At 46.2% G+C, this 11,734-nt stretch overlaps 1 protein-coding gene and 1 long non-coding RNA gene across 4 annotated transcripts in view; one reads left to right on the top strand and one right to left on the bottom strand.

Annotated features, from left to right (window-relative positions):
• Map4k3 (mitogen-activated protein kinase kinase kinase kinase 3) overlaps positions 1-3,466 on the bottom strand; it is a 158,067-nt gene extending 154,601 nt beyond the window's left edge. For both annotated transcript variants that reach the window (XM_031356106.1, XM_031356107.1), the window contains exon 1: positions 3,083-3,466. In XM_031356106.1, coding sequence (XP_031211966.1) covers positions 3,083-3,178 — 96 coding nt within the window. In that variant the 5' untranslated portion in view covers positions 3,179-3,466. The remainder of the gene's footprint in view (positions 1-3,082) is intronic.
• Positions 3,467-3,686: 220 nt separating this feature from the next.
• Positions 3,687-4,980, top strand: LOC116079938. 2 transcript variants are annotated; one of them, XR_004114226.1, is made up of 3 exons: positions 3,687-3,747; positions 3,901-4,041; positions 4,468-4,980. It is a non-coding gene; the product is annotated as an uncharacterized LOC116079938 (long non-coding RNA). The 2 variants fall into 2 exon arrangements; XR_004114225.1 differs by lacking the exon at positions 3,687-3,747 and having other exon boundaries at positions 3,758-4,041.
• The last annotated feature ends 6,754 nt before the right edge of the window (positions 4,981-11,734 follow it).

The following is an 11,734-nucleotide window of genomic DNA, read 5'->3' as shown; positions in this document are numbered from 1 at the left end:
AAAAAAAAAAAAAAAAAAAAAAGAACCACTCTAAACTCAGAGTGTGTGACAGTCCAAATACCCAAGGCAAGTGTGCCTCAGTTTCTTCCCTGGGAAATTCAACATGACATAATCTGTCCAAGACCATGTTTACAGAGACGGTGCCTCCCACTGATGGAGAATCCAGCCTACAAACTAGTCAGCTTTTACCTTTGCTGTCTACCAACTTTAGAAAGTTATTTAAACCTCCCTGTGCCTGCTTCTTAAACTACATCTGCCTCACAAGATAGCTGTAGGAGTAGGGAGGAAACTTTCAGTAAACGTGTGCCAGATAGCAAGCACTTCAGAAATGTTAGCTACTCCATCATAAATGGCTGACAAGATTCATCAACTTGCCAGACTTCTGGTACATTCAGATAGAAGAATTACAGACTTGAATTTTTTCTTTTTAGTCAGGCAAGTTACTGCCTATATTTAATGAGTTTACTTTGAGGCAGTCTTATTCTGTTACCCATACTCACCATGTGGGCCAGGCTGGCCCTGAACTGGTGGCCAGCATTCTCCTGCCTCAATTTCCCAAGAGCTGAAATTATAGGCATGTGCTACCAAACTGTCTCTTGGTTTTGTTGTTGTTTAGGTTTGTTTTTAAATATAGTAAATACATAGCTAATTATTCCTATGAGGAACCTACCTTGGTAAAACATCATTCATTCCTGGCTATATAACAATTTCAAAGTCAGTCTTGGCAACATGAGACCTATCTCAAGAACTACAAACACACACACACACACACACACACACACACACACACACACACACACACACGCAAGCACGTGTGTCAAAACTTAACTATACACATTGCCACTTATGAGACAGAAAATTTAACTTTTCATCTACTATAATCAGATTCTCCCAGACAGTTACTAGCTCTTGGATTTAGGTATATTTCTACCTTCTTAGTTAAGACCAAATTCTAAAGCACCATTATTATTCCCAGGACTATCCCAAGCCTCCTAATGGCTCTTTCCCTCCAATACACTCTCAACATCATGATAAGAACTGTTTAAAGTCCAAACATTCGCATGTGTGTGTATATGAGAGAGAGAGAGAGAGCGCGCGAGCGCAAGCACGAGTGTGTGATGCCTGTCATCTAAGTCCTGTGGAGGCCAGAGGACAACTGTGAAGTTGGCATCCTCATTTCACGTTTCGTGTGTTCTGCATATCTAACTCAAGCAAGTCTGAGCCTCAGTCCAGAACTCCAAATCTTAATTGGATGCAGTCATGCATGTCTTCACCTCTAGTCAGGGGATATAGGTGGAGAATTATGACTTTCAGGTCAGCCTGAGATACACAGCAAAATCCTGTATATGGAAAAATAAAACAAAAAGGAAAGAAAGAAATGGGGCCTGGAAAGACAGCTCAGCAGCTGAGAGCATGGGCTGTTCTTCCATGACTCAAACTTGGTTCCCAGCACCCATGTCAGATGGCTCACAAGTGCCTGGAACTTCAGCTCCAAGAGATGCCTTCTTCTGGCCTCTATGGACACCTTTGTGTGAACACACACCCTTTTTAAGAAAGAAAGGTAAAATTCATATCTAATTTCACCTCCCTGGCACAACTCCCATAAGTCCCACAGTTGAAAGGTCTATAGGAACCAGGGTCCACATACAGGATCCCTGTGGCTGCCCAGGCTTCGTCTTTCTCAGCTTCACATTGGTGTCTCTGGCCTTCGGATCACAATCCCTCTACGTGGCATTGTCCCCTCCCACCATTGCCCTGAGCAGTACCTTATCATTTTCCAGATCTTGGCTAGAAGCTGAGACTGGAATGGGACAAAGCCAGCCCTCTTGCTCTGTGCTAGACCTTTACCAGACCCTCACATTCTCTCTACAGCACAGAATACTACTGGAATAAAGTGACTGACACTGCTGTTTAATGTTGTTCTTGTCCAGAAAAAAAAAAAAAAAGACTCCAAATAAATCTGGGTCCATTCCTGTGTTTAGTTCACCAATACATGGCTGCTAAGTTATACACAGGAGTTATGCTCCTCATACCTTTGTCAATAGAGGAAAGTGGTGTGCTATGTGAAGGAGCCAAGCAAATCACTCACAAAAGACCTGAGGTATTGGCTAACTTACCTTACACATTCCATTGAGGAAAGAATAAAATCTCATTGCTTTAGCATGGACAAAAATAAAGTGAAAACTAAACTTTCCAAAGTAATACTCTAGACATCCTCAGGTGTGGAAAACAGGAGCCCAACTTCAGTTACCAAGTAAGTAGATATGCAACTAAACCAAGATTGCGGCCACCTTTGGCACTATCCGCCTCCCTTCTTGGCAGACTCTGCGAGGCCAAGAGTTGAGCTGGCCTGGGAAGAATGGTTTATCCTCCCACATTTAGAAGTGGTCCCTTTGAAACAGAAACGCTGCCCTACTAAGGAGCTTTGAATTCTAACCCTGTCAAACCATTACTCTTCCTAAATACTCGATTCACACACAAAAAAGAAACATCTGAATCCTATGTGTCACTGACAAAAACAAACACCACTATCCAATTCTTTTTGGAGAAAAAACAACAACAACAACAACCCGAAGTTGCTTTCTTGCCTCCAAAACCACATCTTTCTACAAAACAACGTGACTACTTGGAAAATTACAAGGAACTGACAAGCAGATGTTAAGAGGCTAAAGGCTAAAGCACGGGCACATGTTAAGAGGCTAAAGGCTAAGGCTGTCGATGGAGGCTGCCCAGCGTTAGGGCAGATCCAGCAGGCCGGGGCGGACAGCAGCTCCCAGCCACCGGGGCCGATGATCCCAGGTCCCGGTGAAGCACGTAGGTTTGTCAAACGCCAAGCCCCAGCACCGCGGTTCGTCACACAGACCCTGCCCAGGCAACAAGCGCCCAGCCCCGCTCCGCATTCCCAGGAGCGCCGTGGCTCCGGCGGCAGCCCTCCCCGGGGCTGCGCGCAGGAGAGCCTGGGGTCAGAGACGGCGCGTCCCGGGCACAGCTCCGGTGAGGACGCCGAGGGCTGAGGTCCCACGCCGGCCTCTTTGTTCCGTCCCCGCGGCGCAGGCCCCGGCTCGGCGGCCTCTGCCCTCACCTTGTAGACGTCGCCGTAGGTGCCGCTGCCGATACGCTGGATCAGCTCGAAGTCCTCCTGCGGGTTCCGGCGGGACAGGTCGAAGCCCGGGTTCATGGCGGGCCCCGGGTGCCCCCCGCCTCCCTCCCGGCCCGGGGAGGGGGGGCGCGCAGGGGGGCCGCACGGAGGGAGCGCCCGCGGCCGGCCCGACTCCGCCGCCGGTCACAATCGCCCGGCTGCACGCCGCGGCCGCCGCCGACCACGACGAGCCGCCCGGCGTCCCCGCCCCCCGCCGCCGCGCCGAGCCGGGTCACACCCACCAGGAGAGGAGCGCGCCCGCAGCCCCTCGCTCCGGGTGCTGCTCCAACATGGCTTCCGCCCGCCGCTCCGCCCGCCCTCACTCCCGTTCCCGGCCCGCGCGCCACTGCGCAGCCGCCATCCCGGAGGTCGCGCGCTCCCGGCGGGCCCTGCGCGCTCCCGGCTTGCGCGCCCGTCGGGAGCGCCGGACGCGCCAGACTCTCCTGAACAAAGTTGGGCTCCCTGCTCGTGGCCCAAGCCCTAGCCGGTAGTAGTCGCAACGCACAACACGGTATTCCCCAACTTTTTAAGAGCAGGTACACGCGGGCTACCGCCGAGAGCCCCGACCCTTTCTTCTAGGTTTAGGGGAGGAGGCCCCCATCAGAAAGGTGAGGAAGACCCTCGAGGACAGTGCCACTTGGGCTCTTGGGGTTGGCTTGACAGGGGTGCAGAGAGAACAGGGGGCGGGGCGGGGGGGGAATCCGTGAAGGCAGTGGGCGGGGAGCAGTGCAGAAGCAAAGCCGAGATTGACCTCTGTCCAGGGAGAAGGCTGGATTTTCAAAGCCCGAGGCAGGGACGACGCAAGCCCTCTGACTACCCTGAGATGGGGGAGGTTGCAGAGGGTGTGGCCTGGACAGGATCTATTCCCACACCTGAAATGTAAACACGTGACCACCCCGAAGGTACGTAGCTGCGACTTTACCTGCCCGGCGCTCCACCCTGCATAAGATCCAGATAGCCAACTTTTCGGCCAACCTGCTAAAAGTTATCTAAGAAAGGACGTAGGCAATGGAAGGGTCATGTCCGGCTCTCAGTAAACTTAACTACGCATTTCCAAAAGCTGTAGCCAAGTCACCGAGGACCACTCCGGCGGTCCGTTGGATTTTTGCTTCAAAAATGCTTTTCTAATCTCTGTAGGGCCCACACCTAAGGACTAATGTGCCTTAATGCCTAATTCCTTCTCAGAAGCTTGGTCTCATCAAACCTGTTAAGGAATAGTTGGACAGACTTTTTATTAACGGCCTCATCTTTTCTAAAACCTTTCTATCATGTTACTTACAGTAAAATTACCTATTGACTAAATTCTCAAATTGTTTACTCCAAAACAGACGTGGTGTTACCCAAGCACTTGGGAAGCTGAGCTGGAGCATCTATCTCTGCAAGGGCAACAGCAACCTCGACTACAGAGTCGGGACCTGTGTGTTTACTCGAGTAATTGACTAAAAGCTGTCCGGAAATGGTCCTCTCCGTACCACATCAACAGCCTTCCAATTGTACCGTGTTTAGTTATCCTAAGGCTTCGGATTGTGACAGTGTTGCAATTCTGCCCCAGGAGTGCACGTCACAGGATTAATTGAGGATAGACCTTAAGGCTGTGCTATCTTGAGCTACTCAGACTATGCCTGGTTTTCCCAGCTTCTTTCTCCGGTGGAAGGCACTAGCAGGGACCGAGGAGCAGGCCTACCTTCTGCCTGTGCTGTGGGTGGAGAACTGTTTGTCTTCCTTACGCTAAGCAGGCAGATAATTCTGGATTCAGATAAGGAAATGTAAGTCTCCCAAATCAGGACCAGCTCTGCTTGCTTTCTCTGCCCCTTTGTGGAAAAAAAAAAAAAAAAAAAAAAGCCAAGTTTCCAAGACTGAATGGCTTGCACCAGAAAGTTCTAAAGGTTTCACTGTTTTGTTTGCTGGGATAATCATCTCTGCAGATAACCGAGTGTTTGCATCACTAATAGGCTTCTTTCAAAGGGAGAAGGCATTTCAGTGGAGTTGGAACAGGCTTTCAAGTTTTGTTTGTTCCATTTGGGCAGGGCTTAGCTACATTTTTTTTTTTTCCAGAAAGACAGATTTTCATGTAAGGACCCGATTTGCCATATGGGTTAGGCCATAAATAAAAAGGTCTCCTGTAATTAACTGCTCACGAGGAATAAAAATACTTTGTTCTTTTGGGGATCTATCCAAAGAGCTAAATACAATGCTCTTACCCCTCCCCCAATCTACCTGGCCTCTACTTTGCTACAAGCAACGCTATTGATCAGACCCTCGCTTGAATAAGAGAAAGGGCTTCCGGCTTCTACGATTAGGAACAGTCTTAGAAACCGTCTGGGTTTCACTCTTAAATTTACTGTGGCTTGTGCAGAGGCATCCACCTTGTCAGTAGATACAGTGAGTGACAGTTCATTAGGGGGAAGAAACAGTGGTATCTTCCAGCACTGAGTGCTTACAGGGAGCCCAGAACCTTCCACATATTATCTCATTTAATTCACACCGCAACCTGATAGCTGAGATCACATTATCTCCTTTTTATAGCAACACAGGCTAATTAAGCTACCCAAGGTCACATGAGAAAGCTCAGTTTTTACAGAGGTGGCTTAATAGCAAAGGCTAGTTCCTAGCCACCAGTCTGGTCTGTTTCCTTAAAACATTCCACCATACTTTTTCTTACAATAAGCCATACATAATTTGTGTAATGCTTTTTTTTTTTAAATTAAATTGATCTGTAATAACTTAAGTAATGGATATTCAATTTTGGTGGTAAAAGAACACAGAAAAGAGCCAAAGCACCTGCCATCCAGCAGTTTGTAATGTCACAAACAACCCAGCCAAAAAATGGGTTTAAGAAATGAACAGACCAGCCGGGCAATGGTGGTGCATGCCTTTAATCCCAGCACTTGGGAGGCAGAGGCAGGCAGATTTCTGAGTTTGAGGCCAGCCTGGTCTACAGAGTGAGTTCCAGGACAGCCAGGGCTATACAGAAAAACCCTGTCTCGAAAGAACCAAAAAAAAAGAAGGAGAAGGAGAAGAAGAAGAAAAGAAATAAACAAACCAAAGAAATCCAGATGGCCAATAAACATATGGGAAAGAAAATGGCCATCCTCACCAGTTATCAGAGAAATGCAAATCCAAACTACACAGAGATTCCATCTTCCCGAGTCAGATGTCAGTCAGCAAGAAAAGAAACAGTGAGTGCTGGCCTAAATGTGAACCAAGGGAGCCCTTGTGTGCTGGGGGAATGTAAAGGCAGTCCAACCTCTGTGGGAATTGGTATGGAGGTTTCTCAAGAAGCTAGACGAAGGCCTCCCATGTGGCCCAAAGACTCGAAATCAGCATGATCACAGAGATGGCTCCACACCGATGCGTATCGAAGCGCAATTCACAACAGCTAAGTTATGGCACCAACCTAGGTGTTCATCGAGAGAGAAATGGATAAGAAAAATGTGGTCTATAGACACAACTGAATTGTTTTCAGCCGTAATGAAGACTGAAGTTATGTCATTTGTGGGAAAACATGCAACTGGAGACAGAAAGCCAGTCTCAGGCAGACAATATCATATTTTCTCTCGTTTGCAGTTCCTGCATTGTATATAGTCACAGAAAATCATGTGTGCCTATATTAAATGAAAGTGGAAGTGAAATTGTCTAGGAGAAAGTAGAGGATTACCAGGAAGGGAAGGGCCAAGAAAAGAGAAGGTGGGGGTAATAAAGCTTGCCATACAGTACATAGTCGTAGAAAAACAAAACAAAACCAAAACAGCCAGAAGCACAGAAGCACAGGGGACCAGCATATGTACACACTGGAAGATTGGGGACTGATGGTAAAATTGAAGTTTGAAGAATGTATTGAGGGGCCGGGCAGTGGTGGTGGCGCACGCCTATAATCCCAGCACTTGGGAGGCAGAGGCAGGTGGATTTCTGAGTTCGAGGCCAGCCTGGTCTACAGAGTGAGTTCCAGGACAGCCAGGGCTACACAGAGAAACCCTGTCTCGGGAAAAAAAAAAGTGTATTGAGGGTAGTCAGGCAAAGAAGGAAAGATGGTGTTCTCCAGAAGTGCTCAGCAACCTCAGGCTCCTAAATCACAGGCTTTGTAAGCAACACACAGCAGAGGTAAGTGAAAAAGCTGCCCTGGGCAACATCCATCATTGACAGTATATCCAGCCTGGTAGCCAGTAGCCAGGCTCTCCTGGGGTCCTGTCTTAGAAATTTCTTGATCACCATACTAGCTCCCATTTTTACTGGTCTGTTTTTGTGCCGATTTACCATAACTGCCACTCACATTTTGACACACTAGTGACTGCAAAAGGAGTACCTAGCAAAATGTAGACTTAAAGAAAAAAAAGATTGCTGGGGCTGGAGAGATGCCTCTAGGACTAAGAATATATACTTACTACTGTCCTTCTAGGGGATTCTAGTCCAGCTCCCCCCCACTCATAAGGATGGCTCACAAACACATCTCTCTGGCTCCAGAGGACCTGATACATTCATGTGAACACAGATATGCATATTTAAATTATTTTCAGAGACTATAACACTGGAGAGGAAAATCAGACATGTATGTGAAATATGATACAAGTAAGCATGTGTATATACATGTTTGCCTGGGGAGGCCCGAAGAGGATGCTAGATCCCCATGTAGCTGGAGTTCCAGGTAATTGTAAACCTCCTGGTGTGGATGCTGGGAACCAAACTTAGGTCCTTTAGAAACCCAGTATATTCTCTGAATTACTGAGCCATCCATCCAGCCTATGTTTCCAGGATGGGGATAGGAAGAGCCAAGGGCAATGAGTAAAACGTCTGATTACTTTTGTGAACTGTATTTTTAGGTAGGGTCACATGTATGTCATGCAGCACTCGTCTACTTCAGTTGTGCCTGCATGACAGGTCTAAAAAACCTGATCATAGACCTGAGGCATACGCTTCAGAGAGAGCCAGTCTCCTAAGGTGGTCAGTCATCTGACATCTCCTAGTTCTGATGTGTTCCAGACTGGTCTCTGCTAAAGTCTGTGGAGAGATCTGTGTGCTTTCTTTATTCAGGCATAAAGGTGCCCTGAGAAATATTTCGTTATAGCTAAAACTGAGATTTAACATTGTTTCCTGGCCTCCACATTGTTTCAATGATCCTAATTGATTTCCTAGCTGTTATTAGCTTGGAATTTTTACAAGGGAAGCTGCCTTAGCAGACAGGGAGTCCCCAGAATTAGCAATAAAGGTCAGGCATTATTGCCTACTGATTCCCACAAGGAAGCTACTTTATCAGACAGGGTATCTATCTCCAGAGTTAGAGATAGTAGTCAAACACTATTGCTATCCGTAAACATAGTTAAACTGTAAGAGCAGTACCACACAAGGCAGAATTGCTTTACAAACTAGAGAGTAGTCGAAAGCTTTCTGAACTAATGTTTGTGTTACAAGCCAAACCATCCCCAGGAGCTGCTAGAATGGGACCTCCAGGTGCTTACCTGCTTCTGACCAGAGTTTGCTTAGGGCTGACAAGATAGCCCAGCTGGGAAGAGCACTATTGCTCTTCCGAAGGAATCGTTTACACCTGGCTGTTTGATCTTACTGACTTTGATGTGACTGCTACCTGTCTATGTGATCCCTGACATTCACCGTTTCTGTATACTATATAAGCCTGATTCTTATTTTGTGCAAATACACTCAGATCCTACACTTCTTTGTGTCGTTTCTGTTTGTCACTCACTGAATTCCAGAACTCTCATCACCCTGCGGAACAAGGGGTCCCTGCAGAAACCCAGTCCATGGCACATGTAGCCCAAGCTGGTCTCATACCCACTCTGTGGCTGAGAATAACCTCAAACTTTTAATCCTCTCACCTTTATCACAAGTGCTGGAGCTAACTTGTACCATATTAGCCAGTTTCATGAGGTGCTTGGGAATGAAGCCAGGGCTTTGACATGCTAGGCCAACACTTAACCGAGTAACACCCATAGCTTATTTTTTGGTAACTAAAACAATAACAAAAACTTTTATATTTTTCAAGTCTTCCTGAAGTATAATTAGCAATAAGTATGTATGTTTACAGTGTATGATGTGATTATATATACATATACATATATGCTGAGATAATTATCACAGACCAACTGGAAAAGTTTTTTAAGAGAAGGAACCACTTTGTGAAGAGGTTATTAGGGTCTCACTAGCTTTTGTAGCAGCAGAGAAGTCGAGGAAGGGTGGCTTAACTCTACTCTAGCTGACCCACACTACCTGCCTTTGCATCTCCTCTCTGTCTCCATTCCTGACGGATCTCAGGAAGCTATTGCCTAATTAAGAGTCAGGGAGTGTTAAAGAGAAAATAAACACAAACCCAATATCTGGTATCAGCCCTAAGTACCTTTATTTTAGGCATATGTAAGAATGTCTTCCCGCCAGAAGTTGGTGGTAGAACTCTATTGCTCATGACACTATACACTTCGGTCACAGAATATAGAGAAATCAATTTGATACTGTTATAGTCTTGGACGGTGCTATGCAGGCTGCTGAGGCGTGAGGTTGGAGTCATCAATGTTACCCAGCTGTGAACTCTATAAGCTGGTGACATGGCAAGACATGCTCATGGGCGAAATAGTGATGTGAACAGGAAACCTAAGACATTCTGATTGGCTGTAAAGCCTGCATTCTGATTGGATCTAAAGCCTGCTCTACAGCAACAAACAGGCCTAGCACTGGAAACAGGGTTCAGTATCCATAGTCAGGAAGCTCATAGGCCACAGGGATGAACCTACTACTATTATTTTGCCAATAGAAATAGTATCAAATTGCCCTTTAATTCCTATCTCTTATCTCCTAGATTGGTGAAGCTCTCAGACTCATCAGGGAAGTTTCTTTGTGGGACAGACTGTGGTTAACACAGAAATTCACAACTGTCCGAAGTGCAGAGAATGATTGCCTTGGCATGCTCCCAACTGCAAGCAGAACATCTTTAATACTTCTCCCCATTCAAAGCTCAGGGACCCTTTATGAAGAGGAGACCAAGATTTTAAAAAGCCAGGCATTAGGTGGTACAGGAGCAAAACAATGTCTTCTAGGCATGATATGCCAAGACCACCACTTTCCTGAGCTGATAGCATCTGTGGTCATCTGTACAGGACCTGCAAAAAACCAAGATGGTTTATCACGAAGGGGGTTGGGGGTGGATAGCTCATAAGTCCTCATCCGCAGCTGAAGAGCTATTGGCATTTGATGCTTCTGGAAGAGAGTCAGTTTTTCTTAAGGGAATGGACCCTAGTGGTAGTTCGACTCTGCTCCATTGGATGGCTCCACACCCGTATGTGGGCAGCTCGGATTGCACTGGATGAGTTACTAAGAAAAAATAAGACATGAAGTTGAAAGGGGGAGGGAGTGTATAACGGAATGAGTGAGAAGTGAATATAACACTTCTGCTTGTATGGAATTCTGAAAGAATTAATAGAACATTTTTATTAATAAGCCAGTTAATGTTATTAACTTAATATTAACTTATTTATTAAGCCACCTAGAATTGAACCTGGGTCCTTTGGAAGATTAGCCAGTCCTCATAACTGCTGAACCATCCTCTTTTCCATAAAATACAGTTGAAATTGACTCACAAAATTAAAAAAATAATAATGATAGCAATATGTGGGATCCATAATCCTGGTACTTAGGAGGCAGAAGCAGAAAGGTCTCCAGTGTGTGGTAAAGCATAACAAGACCAGGCACCAGAGGGATGGATGGATGGATGGATGGATGGATGGATGGATGGTGAAATATGACAGCCACAAGGATAGGGTTAGAGATGTGATTTAGGACACATATATCAGGACATATTTAGGACATATCAGGGACCCTGAGTTAAGGCCTACAGTATTGAGGCCAGAGCTAGAATTCACAGGCTCAGGGAGAGGAGAGGGCAAGCAGAGCAAGAATGCAAGCTTTAGGCTTGGGAAATGAGGAAGCGTGGTATCAGTATTGACACTTGCCGTGACAAGGGGAACTGGTGTTGGGGGAGGGTTCTACACCAGATCAGAGTGGATGATTGTGTTCCCTATCTGTTGAGTTGGAGGTGCTCAGCTGGAAATGACGTGTGAGAACTATGTGGGTCTGACACAGAGAAAAGATCTCTGAAAAGGTGGGGAGTCATTTAGAGAGGCTTACTGAACATTAGGAAGACATAGGGTGCCAAACACTCTGTAACAGTTGGATGATGTGGCAGGACATGAGAACGTGGCCCCATTGACACACCTACAGGGCCAGAAGGAGGTGCTTCTTGGGAAGAACATAGTTCTTTTCCAAACTAGTACATTTTAAATTTTCTCCTTAGAGCATCATGCTTAGCATTTATTTACGAGAATAAATAGAGTGTAGCCCAGTAATAGGAAATTTGCTTTAGCATGCATGCAGCTCTGTCTGCTCATTGACAAAATTATCAGCCTGGACATGGTGGCTCATTCTTGCAATCCTAATACACGGGAGGACTGAGGCAGAAAAATGAGCCACAAGTTCGAAGCCATCTTGGGCTGTATAGTTTTAGGACAGCCAGGAAACCGAGTGAGACCTTATCTTAAAACTAAAAAAAAAAAGTCTTTATTTGCAGATGAAGCAGACCTCTGCTAAGAGTGGGTG

The sequence above is a fragment of the Mastomys coucha genome, unplaced genomic scaffold (genome assembly GCF_008632895.1).
Source record: "Mastomys coucha isolate ucsf_1 unplaced genomic scaffold, UCSF_Mcou_1 pScaffold6, whole genome shotgun sequence".
Classification (NCBI taxonomy): Eukaryota; Metazoa; Chordata; class Mammalia; order Rodentia; family Muridae; genus Mastomys; species Mastomys coucha.
The sequence above is the reverse complement of the archived record's forward strand: the minus strand, read 5'-3'. Positions and strand labels throughout refer to the sequence as shown.